Source organism: Eumetopias jubatus, unplaced genomic scaffold (assembly GCF_037043125.1).
Source record: "Eumetopias jubatus isolate StellerSeaLion01/CBP00866 unplaced genomic scaffold, mEumJub1_p1.0 scaffold_6, whole genome shotgun sequence".
In the NCBI taxonomy this organism is placed as follows: Eukaryota; Metazoa; Chordata; class Mammalia; order Carnivora; family Otariidae; genus Eumetopias; species Eumetopias jubatus.
The window spans coordinates 1,635,935-1,659,691 of record NW_028274812.1 but is presented as its reverse complement, the minus strand read 5'-3'; the positions used below and the strand labels follow the sequence as shown (position 1 = coordinate 1,659,691).

Below are 23,757 nucleotides of genomic sequence, written 5' to 3'. Positions count from 1 at the left end.
AATATTTTAGTCCATAGTTAATTAAGTTAGATAAAAATATTTTATGAATTGGATGTTATGATCTAACTATTGACCTTGAATAGAAATGCAGTGGTTTACGCTGATAGATTTTTCTTAGAAATCTGTGGAGTTTGTGTTTTCAGAACTTAGCAAACACATTAATACTTTTCTTTTGATCTGAGACCATTGAAGCTGTCTTTCTTTTCAACAAAATTTCTGGCATTGAATAAAAAAACCAAAAAAAAAAAAAAAAAAGGAAGAAGAACATTTAAATGCCAGGAGGCATTGGAACTACTTTGAGATTTCTGGAAACAAAGTGATCACGGATATCTGTCAGAAACAGCCGTCTTGGGGATTCCCGGGAGCATCGTTACAAAATGCTCCTGATTTCCCTCCCCTGGTTTCCTGCCAATGTCTCGTGGTCCCTGTTGTGACCACCTGAGCAAGGCTGCAGTCTCCGTGAGCCACACAAGCCCCCACCCCCTAAGTGGTCCCCTGGCTGTGGTGAGCACACGGCGAGCGCACGGCGAGTCCCCGGCGGGCCCTCAGTGAGCTACGGTGAACACGTGGTGAGCCCCTGGCGAGCCCACAGCGCTTGGGCCAGGACACGCAGTGTCAGCTTGGAGGCAGATTGTGTCCTAACAACGGGGACAGATGAGTGGTTCTTATTCATAATAACTGCTGGGTGGGTGAATTTCAGCGTCTTGTTCTTCCCCTTCGAGAGCCCTGAGTGACACATACGTGGTTTTCTCCAGATAAACCATGATCACTAGTGTAGAAGGCTGAACATGTGTCGTCCCTGAGATCAGCCAGGCTTTCGAGTGGGGTTTCCGTGTGTCACCCCTCATGGGGTTGGGTGTTGCCGTCTCCAAATGTCCTCTGTTTCTACATTAATTCTATTAAAAATGTGGCGTATGCCCAGCAGCAGTAAGTGCCCTGCAGCCTCTACCTCCTCGTTTCTCCTCTCCTCCTCTCCTGGTTCTCCACTGGGTGCCCAGAGCCCAGCACTGCTGGGTTGGGGCCGGGGAGGGGAGGCGCCAGCGCCGGCACCTGCAGGCTTCCCAGCGCTCTGCAGCCCACTCCAGTGCGAGAACCACAGACCCGTGTGAGGGGTGCTGAACCGGGGCACCTGCCAGTTTCTCTCACCAACTGGCCAGGGTCTGCACCGGCCTTCTCATCTCTAAAACAGGTGAACACAAAGAATTTCTCCTAACAAGTCTTGATTTACGTGTGGAGAGTCAAGAAACAGGCTGGGAAGCTCCCTCGCCTGCCATTCTCTTAGGCTTCTGGTGGCATTATCTTTGGGAAGCCGGAGCAACCTGGGTGTCTCCCATGGCTTCACCAGGAGCTTTGTGAACCCACAGAAAGCGTCGGTATCAGGGTGTGTTTTGGTTACTATAAATCAATTGTTAGCCTGCTGTTATTTTCTTCATTAAAACAGATATTTCCTAAAAGAAGTCTATGCAGGATATAGGCGTGTGTGTGTGTGCATGAATATCCCTTTGTGTGTGTATATGGGCGCACATCTGTGTGTGCATCTGTGCATGTATATCTCCATGTGCACATGTGTGTATGTATGTACACGGGTACCTGTGTGCATACATGTGTATGCACACACGCGTATCCCTGTGCACATGTATCTTATATGTGCGTGTGCATGTGTATCTGTGTGTACGTGTGCACATGTGTGCATGTAGCTGTGTACATGTGTGTATCTCTGTGTATGTGTGCACATGTGTGTGTAAGCATGCGCACATGTGTGTCTTATGTGTGCATACGTGTGTGTGCGTGCATGCATGTGTGTGCGCGCATGCGTGCATGTGTGTATCTGTGTGTGCGTGCACTCCATGTGCACCTGTGTGTAGTGACTCTTCTGTCCGGTCTTTAGGCTGGGTCCTTGTCAGTGCTACCTGCCGCGTCTAAGCTACACCTCTTCCTGCCCACAGCGGGCTTTCTGAGATAGCCGTGACATAAGGTGGTGTTCGAGGACTTTTTAATCATATCTGTGTTTGTCTCTTGCTGAAACCCTACACAAATCATGTTTGCCTTAACTCCTTTATGGTGTTCTAATAAGTATGGTGTTAGAAATGTCCTTCCTATGGACTAAAGTTGACACGACAAGAGGTAGTACCATCACTTTCACGTTCAAGCTGCAATCAGAAACACAACAGAACTTTTTGGAATGTTATGTGAAAAAAAATCTTCCCTCTGCTTTAGCAATACCTACGTTCTCAGCGTGTTAGTTCATCAGCAGAGCCAGGAGAATCTCAGCACAGTGTCGGCCTGTCTGTCCTGGGAAGGTTGCACTCACTTGGTTAAAGGAGAGTTGGTGACAGTTTTGCAGGGGTCTGTTTCGATGCCGGGATGCTCATGGTTATCAATTACCGTACAGATGGTTGTCATCAGTCGTTTCCTGTATAAATGTTATAAAACCTGTCTGAATAATATATTCTTGCAAGAGTTTGCATGGTATCTAATTTTTTTCCTGTATGACTTGGCAAGCCCAATCATGGACTAAAGGTTTTCCTATTTTAATTTGTTTCTGTCCCTCTGCATTTAAACTGATAATAGTCATTTAAAAAGGAAGCACTGTTCCTTTCCCCTCTAGCCCTGGAGTGCTACAGTCAAGGGATGGCTCTGGTGGACGTACGGCCCTGCTGTCCTCACTGCCCGGAGGCGGAGGGTGGATGGGTCACCTTGCCCATTCTGCTGGCCTTTTATCACAGCACAGCCACCTATATTAGGGAGAGAAAGAATGTTCTCTTTATGCAGAGATTTGCAGCACAGAATCCTTAATTTTTCTCACAGTCTGGCCTTCAAAATTTTGGGTGGGTAAAATATTACAACCTTTGAAACACAGTGTCTGCCTTCACTGGATGCCAATACAAATAAAAGGCATGTCACGCATAGGACCAGCATTTCTGTGGCCACCGCCCCAGGAGAGTGTGTCTCCTTTGTCTGGTAGCCTCTGCTCGTCCAGCTCTCCCATTCTGAGGCCGGCCCTGTCCGTGCTGGGCCTGCGCTGGGCCGCGAGCACGCAGCAGCGAGCACAGTCTGGACCTCAGCACACAGCACCAGGCTCAAAGTCAGAACCATGTGGTAGCCATTCCAGACCGAGTCACCACCCAGAAAAACATCCAGTCTTGCCTCTCATCTCGCTGTGCTTACTACTGAGATTTCTGTAAAGAGGGGCATTTGATTTAGCCCGAGTGGGTATATGTTAGCCGTGTAAGTGTTTAAAGTGACGTTAAGGATGCAGGGGAGAGTGTCAACCACCCAGGATCACTACGGGACACGGCACCTACAGTGAACCGCTTGATAAAACGGTAGATCTCGTGTGGAGTGTTCTGACTGCAATATAGCAAGTAACAAACTAAAGAGAATGGGAGATATTACTAATTTTGAGTGAAATTCCTGGTGTTTTTGCATATTTCAGTAGAATTGCTCTGGTGGGCTGCTGACCCTTCTCAATGGTAAAGACCCTGATTTAGAATATCTAGAGTCAGGAGCACAGGCAGGAGGTGGAGGCAGACGGCACCTTGATTTTCGAGGGACGGCTGACACAGACCCCACAGTTTAGTGCCGCAGGCTTTGCCTCCTGTGAGTAACGTGCCGGACAAAAACAGAATTTAATCTTCCATCAGAGATGAGAGCTGCCTGTTTGAGGACTAGCTGATCAGAAGTAAGTGGAGAGTCTTTGAAGGAAGACATCCAAGCCAGGAACAAGGTCCACGAGTTGTTTGGAAAATTTATGCTATTTTGGCATGTTCCATGATAGCTCAAATATTAGAAGTGATTTGTAATTCCATCTGTACCCTGGTAGAGACCTTGCAAGCTGGAAGTCATATCACTTTTCCTTTTAGACAGTCAAACCACAGGCTATACTAAAAAAATGACAGAAGTCTAGCAAAGCAGTGATTTGTCCTCAGCTAAAACACAGAGTGCACTAAAACCACATGTTGCCAAGTGCTGGCTGTCCAGGCCAAACCGTAGATGAGGGCCTGAGCACTGCGCCTGGATGAAAGGCTGTTTTCTGCAGTGTGCGGAACAGCCTGCAACCCAGGGTCCCACCGAAGCCCAGGACGAGTCTGTTCAGCGGCAGAGTCTATATTCAGCACACGGATGCCGCTGGAGCTGTGGCTGTGGCCCAGGTCCCTGGAGTGGGTGCCCAGATAGCATGCTGTCCGACCCAGCAGTTTCAACTACCAGGCAATCAAAAGTCACCATCTAAAGATCTTGGCCAGTGGACACGTTTGAAGAAGTATCTCTCAGCGTCCAGAGGGCCTTTAAGATCTCGACAACTTGTTATTTAAATCTGGAAACACTTTAGAAAAACTGGGAAAGCTATTCTTTTCAAGTCTGAAAGCTCCGATGAGAGACATCGTATGGCAGCCGAGGAAGGGAACATGAGCTTGTGGAGGCGTCCTGGGGCGCGTGGCCGTGGACGACGCATGTGGGTGTGCTCTGCTACATCCTCTGTGCCGGTGTGCTGGGGACTCACACCTCGGCGCCGTCACTGGACAAAGGGTGCTCTCAGCAGGAATTATGACACCTTCTGGTCCCAGAGGTTGGACACAGGCTGCTGCAGGCTGTGGGGATGACAGAGGGGACTCAATCCGAGGCTGGCGAGTCCCTCGCGCACACACGTCTCTGTGTTTGGTTTGAGGGTCTCTCTCCAAACTCCCGGAGTCCAGAGAGAGAGTAGACACACTCCAATGTGTTTAGGCTCTCCCTTTTTTGTGAACTTATTGGGACCCAGGTGATCACTCCTTGAGGAGCAGGAGGAATGTGGCACTTTTTATTGAATTATGTTATAGTGATGTTAACACAAAAGCCTGAAAATATGGGACAGAGTGGAGGGAGGGCTAAGGATGTTTGACTTTTTATCTGACTTACTGTCAGATTTTCCCCTTGCAGTTTTGGGGGGGCAGGACCTCAGTATGGCTTTGAGACCCTGGGGCAGCATGACAGACGGGAGGGCCACTGTCCTTTCCTGGCCGAGGCGGTCTTCAGACCTCGCGGCTGAGGGCCACGGTGTCGGGTCTGGTCTTAGCGGGGCTTCTAGACCTGGCGCAGTGTGTCCTGGAGCTGGTGTGCTCACACACCTCCTCGGACCCACAGACGCCTGTCTGCAGCTGGCTGGACCACAGGGGGACGTCTTCGCCTTCAGGCAGCAAAGTCCACCTTTACGGGATTAAGCAGGGCGGCCATCTCTGAGCCTCAGTGTCTGCTCATGAAGAGCAGAGAACACCCCGCTCTTCTTACTGTGCAGGCCTGTGGTCCTTCCTCGGGGGACCCTCCGCCCTGCCCCCCACCGGCCGCGGTGACTCATGCATCTGCATCTCCCGGTTGTGTGACACCTCTGCTCTTCTGCTTGGCTCCTTCCTGCAGATGTGTCCAGGTGTGTGGCCGAGAGGAAGTACACCCAGGAGCAGGCCCGCAAGGAGTTGCAGCAGGTGTTCATCCCGGAATGCAACGATGACGGCACCTACAGCCAGGTGACCAGCTTGCCCTGCAGCTTCTGCACCTGAGCAGCAGGGGCGGGGGCTGTGGGAAGGAGGGCCCGGGGCTCCAGGGGGACAACTCACTGCCCATGTTGGAAGTGAGTGAATGACAGGGCTGACTTTCATGGACAGTTGTGCGAGCCAATTCACTCACGCCTTTCTGGGTGCAGGTGTCTCTGTTGGGGCCATGCTGTCCACCTGTGTCACTCACTGTGTGCTGGTCTGGCACAGCTCCCTCCGTGAGGTGGATCAGCCCCTGTGCACCCAGCTCATCTCTGAGGATCCAGTCTCAGTTTAATTCTGAGGGTGGAGCCCCTGCTGGAAGGATGCTGGGGATACCCTGGGGGCGAAGGGATGCCTGAGAGACGGGGTGGGGGATGGGGATGCCAGGGATACCCCTGGGGGGTGGGAGGGATGCCCGGGGAGACCCCAGGGGGCGGGAGGGATGCCTGAGAGACCCCGGGGGGGGTGGGAGGGATGCCGGGGACACCCTGGGGGGCAGAGGGATGCCTGAGAGACCCCGGGGAGGGGTGGGAGGGATGCCGGGGACACCCTGGGGGGCAGAGGGATGCCTGAGAGACCCCGGGGAGGGGTAAGGATGCCAGGGAGACCCTGGGGTGGGGGCAGAGCAGGAGGGATGCCGTCCCCTCTCCTCACGTCTGCCGCGGTGCCGCGGGGAGCAGCTGAGCGTGTCCCTGGACGCCCTGGGGCCCAGCTGCTCAGCGGTGACATGCGGTGTGGCTGCAGCTCGGACGGACAGGCGTCCCCCACAGCTGAGCAGCCGCCCCAGGCCGCGGTCACCGTGGCGCGCTTGCTGACGCCCCAGGGTGCAGGGCCAGCCCGTCCCTCGCCGAGCAGACGCCGCGAGGGGAGAGGCGCGCGTCCTAGCGGTGCTGACCCCCCCTGTCCCGCCGTCCCCAGGTGCAGTGTCACAGCTACACCGGATACTGCTGGTGCGTCACGCCCAACGGGAGGCCCATCAGCGGCACGGCTGTGGCCCACAAGACGCCCCGGTGCCCGGGTAGGTCCGCGAGGGTGCGGCCGAGCCTTCTACGGAGCCCTGTCCCCTGTCATTCGGGTCACCCGCCTGTGTCTGCACACAATTCCAAAGAAATCCAGTGTAGGTGGTTGTGAGGAGTCACAGGAACTGGGTTTCTGTTGCGGGACAAAGCCTAAAATATGGTGAAAACTGTTTCTAAGACAGTTTTACCAGTGGCAGATCTTGTCTGAACTCTGATAGGTTCTTTGATTCAGAATTCTGAGTTTTTTAGGAATGACCACAAGGACTGTAGTCAGCAGTGGAAACCACCACATGTTTTCTTTGGCACAAAAAAAAAAAAAAAAAGAAAGAAAGAAAAAGAAAAGTTCTGGTTTTATATGTATATGTTTGCAAAGAAGAATAGGATCATTCTCTGTAAGTCCGTTTCCAGATGGTTTATTTGTGTTATTACTCCTAAGAGGGCCTGATACGCGAAGGCGTTACCGCCAGGAGTACAACCTATGAAATAGTCTGTTTTCCTTTAACATTTTACCAAAAATGATATAAATGATTCTGGTCATCTTTCCTGGAGAATGTTTTACAGCTTGAGTCGTGATTAATTGGCGGGGCTGGGGGGTGGGGGGATTATCAGACCGTCTCTGAAGGGATTCATGATCTTTGCATCAAGGTTCCTAGATTGGACTTGAGTTAAACTGTCGAAACAGCTATGGTGATAATGAAGCACAAAGCATGTTCCTGATCTTTCATGTAAAATGTTGAAACATTTGCATTTAGGATTTACTTTTAGACTTATTTTTTTTTAAAGGTCAGACATCTTGTAATTAGGAATTCTGTCCATGATTCAGACGTTTACACCAGGAGCCAAGGCACAGGGCAGAACTCATAACTGTTTCAGCATGATGACATCTGTAATTAACAGTAACATGAAACCTAATATTTCCAGTGACTGGTCATCACTTAAAAGCCACGGGGTGTGCATCATGTGAAATTAAAATATATTTGTTTTAAAAAAAACTCTTTGGTTATCCAAGAGCTAAAAATTGCTGACAAATATTTTTAGTGAGCTAACATTTGCACCTAATAATTCTTTTATGAACTCGTTGAGTAAATGAAAGAAAGAGGAAAATGAACACACACAGTTTGCCTCTCTGTGTGTCCCCCACTCTGGCAGATACTGTCATATACGCATTTTATTTCGGGTGTGTGGCACCACTAGGCACCCAGCTTTATTTTATGAAGGAGAAAGCCGGGGGGATGCCCATTTCTGTGATTTTAGTGATACTGTTAGAAAATTAAGTTGTGTCTGAAAGATCTTTATTGGAAAGCCATGTACAAAATTGGCTGAATTTCTTACATTCTCCAAATAGTACTTTGTTTTTGGAATCAAACCACTGTACTGTCCACTTACACATTTTTTTTTCAACCAGGTACTAGAAATTATAATTATAGAAATTATAATTTGACTATATAGAAATGCTTCAGTCCATGTGGACTTTCTGGTCCACGTGATGGATTATGGAAAACAGTGTGCTTAAAAGTCTGGTATTTCTTCTGTGGGGACTGTGGGCAAGGCTCAGTAGGTCAGGTCAGACTTGTGGTGAAGGTTGGGGGCTCTGCTCTCAGACTTGCTGTCTGCAAGTGAGCATCTCTTTTCAGTTCTGGGCTGCAGTTCGGGGCTGGGTCACCTCTCAGCTGCTCATACTATGGGCACGCTCTGTAACTTCCAGTGCACTATGGAAAATTCTCCTAACCCCCCACTGCATCATGCTTTTATTCTGCAGGAATGTGGGTGTAGGAGAGCAGGTGCCTGTGCTCAGAAACTCTGCAGAGTTTGGGGAATTGTTGAGAATGTCTGAGGCCGGGGAGTTTCGGGACGAGTACGCTCACACATGCGTGCATGATGCACACACAAACTCATAGTGCTCAGTCACACACACACCCACACACAGTCTCTCTCTCTCTCTCTCTCTCTCTCTCTCACACACACACACACACGCAAGAACACTTTATGCCAAACTTTTGCATAATATACTTTAACTTCTTCCCAGACGTTGACAGAGCCTCACAAATAACAGAGCAAAGCAGGGCGATAGGGCATGACTCTACATGGGATCGTGATGCTGACGTCACAACAGAGGGTCACATTTTTCATCTGCAAAGAGCCAGGCACTTGTTCTCTAGGTACATCCTCGTCTCTTCACTGGTAAATGAGAGGGTGCGTCCTATGGCTAGTGCACATTATCCACTCGCTGTAAACGATGGGAGTGGTTTTCATCCGATTTATTAAAATCAGGTAAGCCTCGGGGTTCAACAATTATCTTTTGCCCTGGAGTTCACACCAAGCTTACCCTATAAATACATGCTATAAAAATGTGACAAGAGATTTAAAATGTGGCTATAAATATCACTTAGAACATGCACGTGTGTGTTTATTATGAACATGTGCAAACACACGGTGAGGCAAGCCATGGGGAGGAAAGCAGACATCCACATGTTAGCGAGGTGTCCGATCTCCTGCCCCCAAATCCTCCACCTTCTTGCTTCTCCCAGAAGGCCCTTCAAAAGGGGAAGTATTCCTTTATTCCATAATTATGTATTCTTAAGCCATTAATACAAAATACCCAAATTCCTACTAATTGATAAGGACAATGAGATGAGACACTCTAGCAGAAAAATGGTCAAAACTCCTGGACAGAGTTTTATAAAGGAGGAAAACCTAATGACCCGTGAACACAGGAGAGAGTGTGTAGGCTCATTAGTACCAGGGAAATGCAAATTACCTTTGCAGTGAGATTTCCCCTCCACACAACCCCCGACCCTGATTAGCAGCAATGAAAAAGTGATGTGTGATGTGCTGGTGAGGACACGGATGCACAGACCCTCCCCCGCTGGGGGCGCTGCGGGTGCAGAATCCGCTTGCCCCCCACGCGTAGGTGACGGGATGTGGCGTGGCTCCGGGGACGTGCACTCATATTTGCAGCAGGAGACAGGCACGGAACGTCCAGAGCCACAAAGACAGTGAGGAAGGGGTTCTGGTAGGATCAGGTCAGCGGTTGCAGGTGGGAAGGGAGCATTTTGACTGGAGAGGGGTTGGCGCATGGTGACTCCTGCCCTGGAAGCTTCTTCTCTGGATCTTTGACAATAGTTTATGGGTGGAGTGCATGTCTATGCATGTCTATGGGTAGGAGTGCAGAAGTCCACAGATTTAAAGAGAGTTAAAGAGTTAAAAATGCAGATGTCCCTGGAGGAAGTAGCACGCTGACTTGAATCCTTCCCAAAGTTATACATCAACCTGAAGGTTTGGATGGAGGGAAAGGGACAGAGAAGAAAGGACGCGCTGTGGCTTCATGGGAGGGACAGGGTGGAGGAGGCCTAGGTGAGGATTTGGGGGTGACCGGTGTTCCCGTCTGCCGTTGGCCATGTTCTGGAGGAGCGGGGGTGGTGGCTTGCTGTCCCCTGCCAGTGCCACCGCCCCTGCCCACGCACGAGGGGACCCGCCAGCCCTCAGGTGTCACGTCGCCCGGATAGGAAGTGCTATTACCTTGCAGTTAACGGGTGGGGACTCTGCCCAAGGCCTCCGTGCTTGTAAGGAACAGAGCTAGGGCTTAAAACTCTTTTTGTCTCCATAGCTCACATTTTCTGCCAAATCCAATAATGTAAATTCATGGGCCGTGAACTCCTTACTTAGAATATGTAGAGCTCCAGGTGTGAGATCCACGAGCACATGGAGGTTTTGTCCGGCCCCGGCAAGGTACTTAGAGGACAAGAAGCTACGTGCTGCTCCCCACCCAGCACATTAGCTCCTCCGTGCTTCTGAAAACCCACCACTGGTTTTAATCTGCGCTGATCAAGGACGGTCCCTTGGGCTGAGTGCTCTGCTCAGACTTTCACAGCTAGTGAGTCATCAGCCTTGTCTTTCCAGCCATGGCCATGGAGTGAGTGGCACTCAGGCGGGGAGAGGCAGAGGCTTCCGTGGAGAGGCAAGTTTGGGGGTGGCGGATCCTGCCCTCCCGAGACCCCTGCTGACACACGCTTTCCAACCACTGAATGGCCTAACATGGCGATTCCCTAACGAGTCGTGAGATTCTGCTTTAGTAAATCATAGCGTATGTGACCAGTTCACCTAGCAACTCACGGAGAGCATCCAACATTAGCTTCCTCCCAAGGAATCCACTCGTCTTTCCTTGCTGACTAATCTATTGAGCATCTGCCAGGCAAGGCGAGCTCAGTCTGTTGAGGGCCCTGCAGACACACATGTCACGGCTGGGAGAGGTTGGCTTGCTGCCTGAGGATGTGGACAGGCGAGGACAGTTCTGAAAAGGAGGGACACGTTGGCCTGACATAAAAATGGGGCAGAACTATTTTGCTCCCACATTTATTCTTGACAGTGTGGCTGCTTGCTTCCCTCCTTGCTGTGCTTGCTCCTGAGGCAAGCACGGAAGGTGAGCGTGGAGGGTGGTAGGAGCTTTGTCCCTTCTGGAGGGCGCTCATGTCCATGGCAAACAGCACATTGCCTTGAGAAGTATTTAGGACCAAGAAGCTGCTCTTTGAGCCACCTCCAAAGGCAGTCCAGGCTTTGCCCTGCCTGAAAGCAGGTGTTTCTTGCTCATGGCTTGGAGATTTATATGCTCACCAAGCCCCGTTGATTTAGACCCCTGGGTCTGCAGATGGCTTTCTGCTCAGGGTCTTCTCTTGCATGGGAGATGGCTCTGGGGATGAAGGAAGTGATAGGGAGCCCACTGAACATTTCCCCCACATCCCCTGTGCTGGTCAGGGGCCAGGTCAACATGCCTCCATCTGCACACCACTGATTTATATTTATTCTGTAAGGATTTTTTTCTTTTTCTTTTCTTCTTCCTTCTAAAGGTTTGAAGACTAACATTGCTGGGGGCAGAGTAGAACTCAGAAACAAAGGCCTTTTCTCCAAGGGAGGATTTTGTAGCTCGCCTATTTGCTATTATTTGGAAATAGCTTTAGGGTTTTTAATCTCATCTCCCTTCTGTAACTATGCACCATGGCCAAGAGCTTATTCCTGGCATGAGTACAAAGCAGTTTGAGACACTGTAAGCTGAACCTACATGCAAGAATTCTTCGTATTACAATATCCCCAGAATCTTCGTATGTAGCTCAGCTTGAGGTATGTGTTTGAAGTCAGCTACAGACGTGGAGATACAGAGCAGAGGAGGGGAGAAGTCCCGCATCCGTGACGGAGGCCCGCCTGAGAGCTGCCCCCCCACCCCCTTCTTAAACCAGGGTCGGTTATGGAGAGAGTTGTCCCGAGCAGGATGGCGGTCCTGCTGAACCTGACAGCCCCACTAGGCGCATTCCAGCGCCTTCTCGTGGCGCAGGACAGAAAGCCAGCTCTCCGGCCCTGCTCGTTTCCTGGCAAGTTTTATAACGTCAAGTGTTATCTCTCCTTCGGTGTCGCTTATTGGAGGTGTTGCATTCCCATGGACAGGAATGAGCAAGTTAGCGGTCCTTTCCTGGGGCTGCTTGCTTATCTGAGCAACTTCTCTGTTGGGTTTGGGAAGGTTCAGCATGAATGACAGAGGACTCGGGGTTAGATCGGATTGCCTCTCAATACATCGTCTACATGAGTTTAACTGTGATTCTCGAATTTGCCCACAATGCCGGCAGTTCTGGCCTCTCCCCGAAACGGGGGTGCTTCACGTTTGTATGAATATCCTAATCATTTCTGAAAATGTTCACTTGATAGAGAGAAGCTAACTATTTTTTCATTTTTCACTAATGAATTTCCCTGGCGCTAAGTGAAGGAACCTGTGCAGCTGAGGAATTTGAAAGAAACACCCAGAACAACTGAATTTCCAAGTATTGAAATCAACAACACAGCCACACCTGGCTTCTCAAGTCTCTGGAGCATTTCTTTGTACAAATTATTGAAATGCAAATTCAGAGTTGCTTTGTGTGAACTGCAGGGTTACCGGTCAGAAGGAGCCCTTTTTTCCCTCAAATTGGCTTTCATTTAGGCTTAACAATTCTCTTCCTGAAAAATGATAGTAAAGTAAAATATTTCAGTGCATACTGGCAATGGAATAAAAACAGACAGCTTTAGCAAGAGTAGAAGGTGCACCGAGGACAGAGCCTGTGGGCCACTGGGGTGAGAACCAGAGTGGGGTTACTGTGGCTGCCAGGCTGCAGTATAGACGTCACTCACCGAGATTTGCTCTCGAGGAAAATAGAAATCATCAGGGACGACTGTGACAATTTTTGAAGTTCTGGGAAATTCATTTTACATCCCTAATGAGATAAAATAAGAATTTGGTATAGCCAACACAGGGTATATAAAATTCCAGATAAAATTTCCAGACGGTGGATGCATGTGCAATCACACACACGCACGCGAGCGTGGGGTGGGAGGAGAGGCAGAGGGAGAGAATCCCAAGCAGGCTCCATGTCCAGCAACATGACTTGAGCCCAGATCAAGAGTGAGACGCTTAACTGAGCCACCCAGGCTCCCCTCTCTGTGCATCTTTTAAAGCCAGGATTCTGCAGACACTTAACAGAAATCTATGGTCATTAAGGTCACGGCATATAGAAAACCATTGCTTTGCTAGTGTGAGGTGTTACTTCCCACTGTTATAGTCTCTATATAAAAGGTATATAGTATCTAGCTTTCCATACGGGAGACATTTGGGATTCGCTAAAGTAGCTTCTGCACCATCTACTAATACCTAGTAAGCATCACAGTCTGACTGGTTTTGAATCAGATGAGCCACGACCATGAGGGCAAGCTGCTGTGTTGCCCTAAGGAAGACCGTAGGGCCTGCTGGACATTAGCATGGGTCTTGTGGAGCAAGAGTAGAGGACACACATCATCCACAGTGTTGGGTCCAACGTGGGAGGGCTGGGGCAGCACACAGTTGTTGTGCCTGACAGCGTTTGCGCAGTCACGGAGTGATCTATGGGAGGTCATGATGTGCTCTGGACTTTCCCGTTTCTCAGCTTTGACACCAGTGTTGATGGGTTTGGGTGTCCCAAGACCCCTGGGAGGTAACCAGGCAGGAGTTGTGCCATACTGATTTATTAAAAACTGGGTACAGGCAGCTCCCATTGTGTACCTTGGCTCAACCATGACTACACCTGGAACCCTCTGTAGGGCTGGCCTTTGACCAAAGAGCAGTACGGGGCTGGCAGGTTTCCAAGTGCTCTGATGTCATCATTGGTTTCCATCTTGTGTGCACGACAGTAGTGTACGTTATTTCAGTAATTTCCATTTCACACTTATCTCCCCAAAGTAGATGAAACTTTTTAGTGCTTTATCTCTTGCATTGTTTGTCGGCCACACACAATGAGCATGTGTTGAATGAATGAGTGGACATGGTCACGGAGAGCGGGTGTCATCACCCGGGCTCATTGGTGCCCTGCCTGACCGCTTACTCTGAGTGGACACAGCATTGGTGTCTGTCATGAGCAGACCCTGTCACTGCCTCTGCATATAAAACACTCCTATGTGAAGACAGAGGCCACAGGTGGAATATACCCCAGATGGGTGACGGAGCGCCTGAGGTATTTTAGGTGAACGTTCATTGTGTGCCTCTTAACCTGTTGGTTTCTCTGCCGTTTTCCTTCAACCAGTGAGCAGATACTCCTGACACTGCCCATTTTGCAGATGAGGGAATGGAGGCTGGGGCAGGTGAAGCCGCCTGACCAGGGTCACAGAGCTGGCACGTAGTGAATTTGTTCTCTGGCGCAGGTTCTGCCTTCTCCCTGCACCGCTAGGCCTTGTGGTGTTTGTGGGATCATTCAGGGCACTGCAGGCTATTCTGACCAGGGAATGAGGGGCAGACACAACCAGCCAGGGCCTGAGAAAAGCCCGCTGGCCTGTCCCACGGCGGGAGGAAAGGCCTGGAGCGGGCGGTGAGACTGCTTTCAGAGAGCACCGCACCGACCGGGTTACTCAGAGTTACAGCGGAGAGACGCGTGTCCAGAAAATGCAGGAGGAACAGAGCCACTGTCCCTTCCTTTCCGTTTCTCTGTCTATTTTCCCCCCATTCTGTGTCTCTTTTTTTTCTGAAGCAAAGCCATGCGGTGTTGTAAATCTGCATTTGAATGTGCAGTTTCCAGAAAGGGATGAATCACTGTGGCTTGTCTAACTGGGCCCTGAAGGAGCCGTCTGTTCTGCATGTTGGACCTGTGCTCGCCCGCAGCGGGTGACGTCATTAACCCTCTCCCTTCTGCCCGGGCCACACACACCTTCATTGGTCCCAAAGCTGGGGAAGGCGCTTGCTGAGACGACCAACGCTCAGCAGGACATGGCACCCTCCGGCAGGGCTGTTCCGGCAACAAGACGGGATGCCTGAGTGTAGCTGGATTTGAACCAGGTGCTTGGAACTACAGCTCACATGATTTCCCTGCGAACCGCAGGTGTTGATCCCCCCACATTGTGTTTTGGTGGTTGCCTTCACCGGTAACGCACACCCTAATTGCTAAAAAAGCCACCTCTTAAAATAGCATTTAAATGGGATGAGATCTCACCAATGGAGGGACTTCAACTGTGTCCTTTGAGAGATGAATCTGAGGAGCGGTGTTTATGTCCATGAGCCGTGATCAGGTCTCGAAGGTGCAGCCAACCAGCCCGTGGCTTACAAAGCTGTTCACCGTCTCCCAGGTCCCCCCTTTTGAAGCCCTTTTCCACACCTACATCCTAGAATCTCACCTGTCCCAAATTCTTGAGAATTCTTCAGCAAATCCTTCAGAAAACTGTAAGGAAAGCGTAAGAGCTGCTTTCTGGTTTTGGGTTCGTGGATTCTAGTTGGCATAGCAGTTTTGCTGTGTGGAGAGTGATGTTCAGCTTTCTTCTACATTCCTGGGGACAGGACATTACAGGGAAGGAGGTGAGGTTTGAGGGAGGCTTTTTGTCCAGAGGAAGGTAAAATAAGCAGCACCTCTGGATCTTCTTTAAATTGTGTTGCAAAATACTTGAATCATGGCGCAGGTTACCAAGGACACTTGACTCTGCTTTAAAATCACTTCGTACTATTAAGAACAAGATGGAATTATTTTTGTGTGGCCTGGGTTGAGTAAATACCAAGTGAATTTCGGGGGCTGGTGCGCAAGCTCAGTGGTGGTGGTTCTGGGAGAAAGCGTGCCCGAGGGTGCAGGGGGACACTGTCCGAATGCCCCCGGGGCCTTGGCCGCTCAGCCTGTGAATCCACAGCTTGTGGTCCTCAAGCCTTTGATTACAAAATACTGCTTTCATTTAGCGGAGAGGCGCTCTCGTGTGGGGCATCGAATGACTATGTAGGATATTTACATTTATCTCAGACTATTAAAATCTGAATAGTCAGAAATATTACCGAAATATTATCATTTCCACTCCAAAATGGAAAACATTTTTTGACTCATTGCAGAAACACATGATAACAGTAAGCTGACGACTAAGGACAGTTAAGCTCTTTAAGAAATCTGGATTTGTGGAGAGAGGCTTGAAGGGAAAAGCCAGCAAAGTAGGGCCCCAAAAGCTTTAAGAGAAGGCCACACACTGGGGCCCTTTTTCTATGCGAGGGGGTTCTTAGCCGAGGTAGAATTCTGTGTTTTGAAGCCCAGAGGCCATGCGTCGTTCCCGCAGGGGCAGAAGGAACAGCTGGGAAGTGGGCACACCACGACCTTTCCGTCCACTGGAGGACTGAAACTTCCAAATGCGCGTCGCTCAGTTGATTCTTAGACTCACAGCCGGAGGAGCTGGGTGGGAAGTCCGTGGTGGACCCCCTGCTGGGGAACGGTTTATTTTGTGTGCATTTTGTTCCTTGAGGTAATGACTTAATCTGGGAAAAGATGTGAGAACCTGTCACCTTCACGTGATTTCCGCCAGTACTTCGAGAGAATGAATGGTCTGCGCAAGGTTGTGTTAACTTCTCTGTCCTGTGAGATCCTTTCCTATGATGAACTGCTGCTGCATTTCCTATTATATTACTGTTCAATTCCAAGAAAGAGAGGATAAACATTCTTAAATGTCATGCAGTTTATATCTTTGGCATAAGTGTTGGTTTGTATTTCAATGTCACATTCAAAATTATAAAACAAGTTAATGGGTTTCACGTTCTGTGTCATGAGATGCTTTTGCTAAGGAGTGCACCCCAGCACGAGACTGTGGTAATTCTAAGTGAATCCTGCATGGGCGATTCTGAACACGATCAGCAGGTAAACTCCAAATTCATTCTGAACAGAATTTTCTGTTTTTTATTCCTTCGAGTGGGTGTAATAATGGCGAGGGAAACAGTGCTTGTTGCAGTTTTGAGCGAATGGGGAAGAGAGAGCTCACGCCTCACATTTGTAAGGCAAGCCTCTCAGTTTAACATAAGTGTTAGACGTGCTGTCTTGAATTACTTCGACATCCTTCATGTTTTTCCTGCATTCTTCCACAAAAAGGCAGTTCCTCCGTTTTCTTTCCCATAGGACAAAATCCAGCTCAAACCAGGGTTTTATCTATCTTTGGTCGCATAACTTTTTATTATTTTAAAAATGTTTCCCTCTTTAAATCTAATTCATTCTGCTGCCTCAATATGGCAATGTATGTTAAGGGGGTTAGGACAATTTCCAAGTGAAGAAACTATGATATATTGCATATTAGAGTGTGTGTGTCCTCATGTACATGGCCAACCAGTTAGCAGAAGTAGGAACTAATCTTCGGTTTGCTAGTTGGGGGCCTGTGACTGCAGATGACATTGTCACCTCAGGGTACTAGATGCCTCGTGTAATTTAACTAGGAAGTGACAAGCACTGTGAACTAATCAAAGGGCAACCCAATATTTGCGTAACAACTGTTGGTGACCCTTTGAGAGCCAAAAAATAATCTATTCCTTATTTTCCCCTTTTAGGTTCCATAAATGAAAAGGTACCCCAACGGGAAGGCACAGGAAAAACAGGTAACTATCTTAAAATGAATTTCTATGATGATAATATATAACAGCTAATTCAATCAATGCCTTAAGTTAAAATTTAAATGTGGACTACGTGATAGGGAGAGCTGACACAGTTAATTACTTACTCATTCAACACACATGTATTTGTCCCTTTGGATGGCCAGGGATCTGCAGGTGCTGGGCAGGTAACCCCCGCACCCCACGTAAGGGCCTCTCAGGCGTGGCTTGTGCCGGGACCCCCTGTTGCTGGCAGGTGCCTCCTGGAGTCTGTACCCGGGGGGAGGGCTCCAGTGTGATGTTAGGTTCTACATGTAATTGTGGAGCATGGCAGTCACTGTGGGCCGCGGAGAAAGACATCTCAAAGCTTCCTCATGAGAAAGAGGGGCACGCTTTCCCGCCTGTGACAGTCACATGCTCTGGGACTGGGGCCAACAAGAACCAGGTAGAGCAGCTAGCCGTTCGTTTCCGGAACCACTCCATAGCACCTGGGCCATCTCACGCAGGCGGTGGTGCACCCACCATGACCTTCCACGAGCCCCGACTTTTCTCTTTGCCCTTCCCGCAGTCATTGTCCTGTGGACCCAGGGATGTGTTTTCTGCCTTTATCTTATATCAACCTTTAAAGTCAGAAGTCGCTTTCAAGACAAAATAAAACATTTTTAGTATGAAAATTTTAGGCAATTCTATTTTTTCTGATGTAGGTTATAATATATGACCCAGTAATAAAGGAAAGTGATATAAAGCCAAGTAGACCTGAGTTTCACTCAAGTCCATTGCCACAAGCGTGCACTGAGGCTATGGCAAACGCTGTCCCTCCCTCGGAGGACAGTGGAGTCCCTTAAGTTATGAAGATAAACACAGGGGACAGGCACCTGGGACAGCATCAGCCTGTGAGGACGGTGTGTGAGGGGCGCGGTGGGAGTGTGGGCAGAGCAGTCTCGTGAAAGGGGAGGCGGTGGGTGGGCATGGAAGGTGTGGGCATAGGGACGGGTATGATGGAGGGTAGAGCAACCTCATAATTGGGGAAAATAGCCCAATTTCTAGGGGAAAGAAGGTACAGGCAGAGTCAGAATGCTGACTGGAGTGAGGGTTTACATTTGCAAAAGAATGTTAGATGAACAGCTTGGATTTGGGTCTGTAAGGTCCCAGGGTGGGCATGTCAGTATTTTCTAAAGAGGAGGAAGGGACAATATTCATGATTACAAACATCAGTCAGATGCTCAAGGGCAGAGCTGACAAAAGGAAACACTTCTTCAGACCCAGTTTCCTGATGCAGGGCCTTGCAGCACATTGCTGAACCTGCTATAGAAGTTAAAAAAAAAAATCCCTAGGGAATTGGTATGTGGGCACAGAAATTAATTTAAGGCAGGAATGCATTCCTTTTGCTGAAGCCTCTTGATCTACAGACGTGCACACAACAGAGAAAAATGCCTGAAATTCAGCCACACATATGGCTTATGGATAAAAACGAGGCCTTTGCAAACTCTAGTAGGGAAAACGGAAAGCACACAGCTCTCCACCGTTTTGTTTCATTTTCTTGAGGCTGAGTTCAGGAGGTGCTGATGCGTTTGTTACATTGGGACAGAACTACACACAGGCCCCGAGCGTGGACGGTGGTGGAGGGGCGTCACGCTGACAGCAGGGGTAGTGCCTGGGCCAGGAGACATGAGGGCCCCTGGTGCTGGAGTTGGGGGGTGACGGAGGCCTGTGGCAGCTCCCTCAGCATCATTCTCCCCACGGTGCCCTGAGCCTCACCCGCCGTGAGTCAGCTGGGCTGAGTTCTTAGGTTGGCTCGGACCCAGTGTTTTTGGAACAGGCTGGTGGCCCTACAGTGGTGACCTGCCTAGGCCTCAGTAAAAATGTCCAACACTAATAATGTGCTTGATTGATGTCATTTCAAAGGACTTCTAAATATGTTAAGTATACTGCAGCTATGTCCCCCGTTTAATTTTCGTTTCTGGAAGGAGATTACAAAATGGTCAATGGTAGAACTTGGGTTTCTCAAATAGGCAACATTACTTTTTTTTTCAGTGTTCTGGTAGAAAGGAAACATTTTTCCCTAAAAGATTGTTCTGTGTTAAAGTTTTTTTAAAAAAGCCTTTTGGTTTTCCCCCAAAAAGAATTTATGAGAAACTTCATTTTTATTCTTCAGACATCTGGGAAAGTCATGAATCACAGATAAGCCTTATGGCTGGTCCTTATCTCTCCCACTGTTTATTGTATTTTAATCCTGAAATTATTATATAACAAAATCACATGAGCAAGCTTGAGTGAAAAGCACCAGGCTGGCTCTTGGGAGCCCCACAAAGTGCCTTGTGACTGCACCCCTGGCAGGGGCCCCGCTCATCCAGAGCAGACTTCTAGCAGCTCATTCTCCTTGTCTTCCTGCTATGTCTCAGAACTCTCTAGAAACTTATGCCCTACCAGGGAACCCACAGTCAGTTTTTCTACGAATTAAATAAAGATCATCCACTGGGATCTATGCCTCCAAAGAAATGATATAGAGTGATAACTCTAACACACGCCCGTCCCCCGCTCTGTGACGTTGACTCTGGTCCCTCCATGGGATCCTTCCTCCAGCTCCTGCAGGGGTGACGGAGGGGCTGATGGTGCAGGGGTGTGCAGGGCACCAAGTCAGTTATGATTCTTTGATCCTTGCCTTGCACTTGGGAAAATGGGGCGGGGGGGTGCAGAGCAACGATATCTGGCTTCCCCCAGCCCGCCCCAGCCCGTCTCTTTGGTCACCCCAACTCGCTGACTCTGCCGACGTGAGTCCCCTCCCATGCTATGTTCCCTGGCTCAGGTTATTTCTGCGTCTTCCTCACCTGGCCCGAGCTGCTCCAGCTCCCAGGGACTAGCCCGGCACTTCCCTCAGGGGCCCGGGGTCCAGCCTGCACTCACTTTACGTGGCAGCTCACCAAGGGTGCTGTGCAGTTTCAGGGAGCCCCTGCCGGGCTCCGCTTACCTGTGCACCTGGGGTGGTGGTTTTTGTTGATGTGTGGGGTGTATGCAAGCCCTCAGCTTCCATCCTGTATGCACACTTACTGAACTTACTCTCATAATTGTAGTCTCCTTGCAAATCTTTTCCGTTCTGAATTCAGATGATGCCACAGCTCCAGCGCTGGAGACTCAACCTCAAGGAGATGAAGAAGGTGAGCCCGGGACAGAACAGGCTCCGGCTGGGGGAGGAGGTGGGTGTACACGGGGGCAGTCATGGGCCTGGAAAGTGCGGGCAAGTCACGCTGCTGGCAGTCCACTCGAAGGGGACTGGATTTGGCCACTTGCAACTTTATGAGGGCTCCTGCTGTCTTTCCTGTGACTTTGGAGCAGGCTCATGAGTGTGGCCATGGTGCTTTCATATAGCACCACCCAAAGGTCTTTTTTTTTTAATCAAAATTTATGAGTTGAAATTGTATACTTTGGATAACATAAAGTATTTATTTCAAAAGGGTGTAACACATACATCATGTTCCCTGTTCATACATCATGTCTTTCCCATCGTGTGTTCACCACAATGTGGTGCATGAGACGAGATGTGTGAAGTCACATGCATGTGTGTGTTTTAAAGGGTTTTTGAACTTTATAATCATGGCAAGGATGGATTTCCTATTCTTGGCCTTTCATAAATTGTCGTCGGTATTTGCCAATGGGTCATAGATTCTCAGTTTGAAAGGAATGAGGGTTTGAAGACAAAGTGTAAGGAATGCACATGATAAATAAATCAGAGACTGAAAGGTAGAATTACACGGTGCTCTGTAGAGAACAGGAGTAGGAATGGCTCACGTCTGTACGGCCCCAAATGCGACATGGTGTCATTAGCTCACGGAGTCCTCAGATGCTGCTTCACAGACAAGCATGCTGACATCACGGGTCTGAGGTCAAGGGCTGAGAGCCGCAGAGCACGGCTCTGCCACAGGTCCTCAGGCCTTGAGTGTGACTGACGCACACGGCTAACCCTCAGGGGTTTGATTAATGCTATTGCAGGAAAGGATGTGTTCCTGAAATGTTTTATGCAGAATTATATCTTCCACGTTGTAGTTTGTACTGAATCTTCCCTGAGCAAAACCTCGTGTGTTGCGTGAATACCCATCTTTACCACACGAGGGTCTGTTTCTGTCAGGGCTTTTCTCTGAAACCCACTTCTTTTAAGTGGAGCCAGTCTGGATCCATATAACTTTTATTTACACTTCCGGATGAAGAAAGGGGAAAAGAAATGCTCAACTTTTAAAAACATCTATTATTCTTTCCTTTTGTCTCACATACATAATCATTTTAAGGGTTTCTTTAAAAATGTATGATATGTATTTATTGAACACACTGACTTTTTGGCTTTTAGGTTACCTACTGAGATCTTTAATTGAGAGACTGTTTTCATGATGCATTAAAAATAATTATCATTTTGTTTTGGTTTATTAGATATCGCATCACGTTACCCCACGCTTTGGACTGAACAAGTTAAAAGTCGGCAGAACAAAACCAATAAGAATTCAGGTAAAAGGGGGCCCAACGTCACTTTGTGAGGAGTGCTTTAATAGATGTAGGAAGTGCTTTTGTTTTCTGGAAGTTAAGCACGTAGTCCATCTTTTTCTGCAGTTTTCAATGAGTCATGCAAATAATTCTTGTGACTTGACCACTAAAATGTAGTTCAGATTTTAGTGTTTTTATTAAATGTTCTGTTCTCTGAAAATGTCAAGCAAACGATAGCTTCAGGTATAAAAATAGAAGTATTTGATAATAAGTGTTTGTTTTTGACCTAATTTCAGAGATGTCCGAGCACTTGGCTAATTTAGTTCAAAATTCTCAAAACTATGTGGATTGATTTGCTACAAAGGAGTGTTTGGCAGACTTTTATGTTTTAAAGCTGTTTTGACGTTTAGAGAGGTGACGGGTTGCCTCCTGTCTGGTTCTCAACTTTTGCTGGTTTCGTGAAAGTGGACTCCCTCTGTGATCTTTGCGCTTAGTGGATTGTGTGTGTTTCCTCTGGCTTTAAAAATTTTTTTTTTTTTTTTTTTTTTTTTATAAATACTTACTGAAAGAAAGTGTCCTTCCAGGTTTAAAGTATCCAGCTGCCAAGGGACCACAGACTCCGTAATAACGGGAATGTTCTGTGATGGGCCTCAGGTAAAAGCCATTAGCATTCACAAAAGCAGCCTTAGAGCCACAGCTTGGCTAAATGTGGTTACATGTTTTCCTTTCAGGAGTGTTTTAATGCCCATTTACAGAAAAAAAAAATTCAGAAGGTTTCTCAAAGTTCAGGTTACTAAGAATAGTTTGATTCTTTTCCCCTACTGTGCCCTTACACGCACTCCGAGGATTCCTGATGGGAAGCCCCGAGTCTTGCTGCTTTGCAGCCCACCTGGAAGTCCCAAGACAGACTCTCTAGGTGGGAACAGTCACTGACTCCCCACCCAGAGGGCGACCTGAAGAATGAGCCGCAGAAGCACAATCGGAGGGTCGGCGCGGAACGAGGCCCGTGCGTTCTTGTGCGACTTCTGCTGGTGACGTTCCCTTTCACTGCCTCACTACCTCCGGCCCCACGTCTTAATGCTCAGCTACGTTGTTACTGCCCAGGACGTGACCTGCACCCCTTCCAGCTACAGCTCCTGCAGGGCTGAGATGAGAAGGGGAAAAATCCAAGTTTTGACTCTCAGATACATGTGTACAAATGGCAGGGGAATCTAAATCATATTTCTAGAATTCGAATTTTTTTTCTCAGAAGTGATTGCGAAAAGTTTTTCCTATTGTATAAAGATATCAACGTGCATCCTTCTCTTAGGAACTGTAGAAATGGGCAGTTAGTTTTGCTCAATCTTGTCACCCTAATTCCAAAAGTGATCTCATTAGGTTTGCCCTGTGGCATGTGATTAGTGCATGGGGAATGAACAAAACGTTGTATGTTTTCCGTGGATCATGGAAGCTTCTCATGGAAGAAGCAATGTGGCATTCCCCGAGCTTAAATTGAAGAACGCATGCAAAATTATTCTGAATAATGTCACTGGTAATGTGCATTTCTCTATAAAAGCAATTTGAGTTGTTAGAGGACATGATTTCAGATTTGGACAGAGTAAGTTGCTCGTGAGCTCATGGAGCAAGCACATCTCTGGGTTTCACTCGTCACGGGCTCTTTTCAGGCCGACAGCAGCGGGCCAGGCTGTCGATGTGTGGTGGGGCTGAAAATGATGTTTCAGGAAATGCCAGTTTACCTAAGCCACCCTATACTGTAATTTGATTTAAGTCCGCCTAAATGAGCAGAACACAAAAAGATGACGTTCAATTGACTTATGGACATGGGGCATGAAATTACTGGATTCTGTCAGTTGTCTAGATACAAAGTCTTTCTGAGGGTCTGAAAAAAGACAAAATTGGTATT

At 48.4% G+C, this 23,757-nt stretch overlaps 1 protein-coding gene across 3 annotated transcripts in view; it reads left to right on the top strand.

Moving 5' to 3' along the window:
• Positions 1-23,757, top strand: part of SMOC2 (SPARC related modular calcium binding 2) — a 153,337-nt gene that overhangs the window by 54,472 nt on the left and 75,108 nt on the right. For 2 of the 3 annotated variants that reach the window (XM_028103337.2, XM_028103336.1), the window contains exons 3-7: positions 5,392-5,498; positions 6,426-6,525; positions 17,343-17,390; positions 20,489-20,539; positions 21,804-21,878. In XM_028103337.2, the coding sequence (XP_027959138.1) occupies positions 5,392-5,498; positions 6,426-6,525; positions 17,343-17,390; positions 20,489-20,539; positions 21,804-21,878 (381 nt within the window). Of the gene's footprint in view, positions 1-5,391; positions 5,499-6,425; positions 6,526-17,342; positions 17,391-20,455; positions 20,540-21,803; positions 21,879-23,757 lie in introns of all 3 variants that reach the window. The other variant, XM_088024226.1, reaches the window with a different exon arrangement.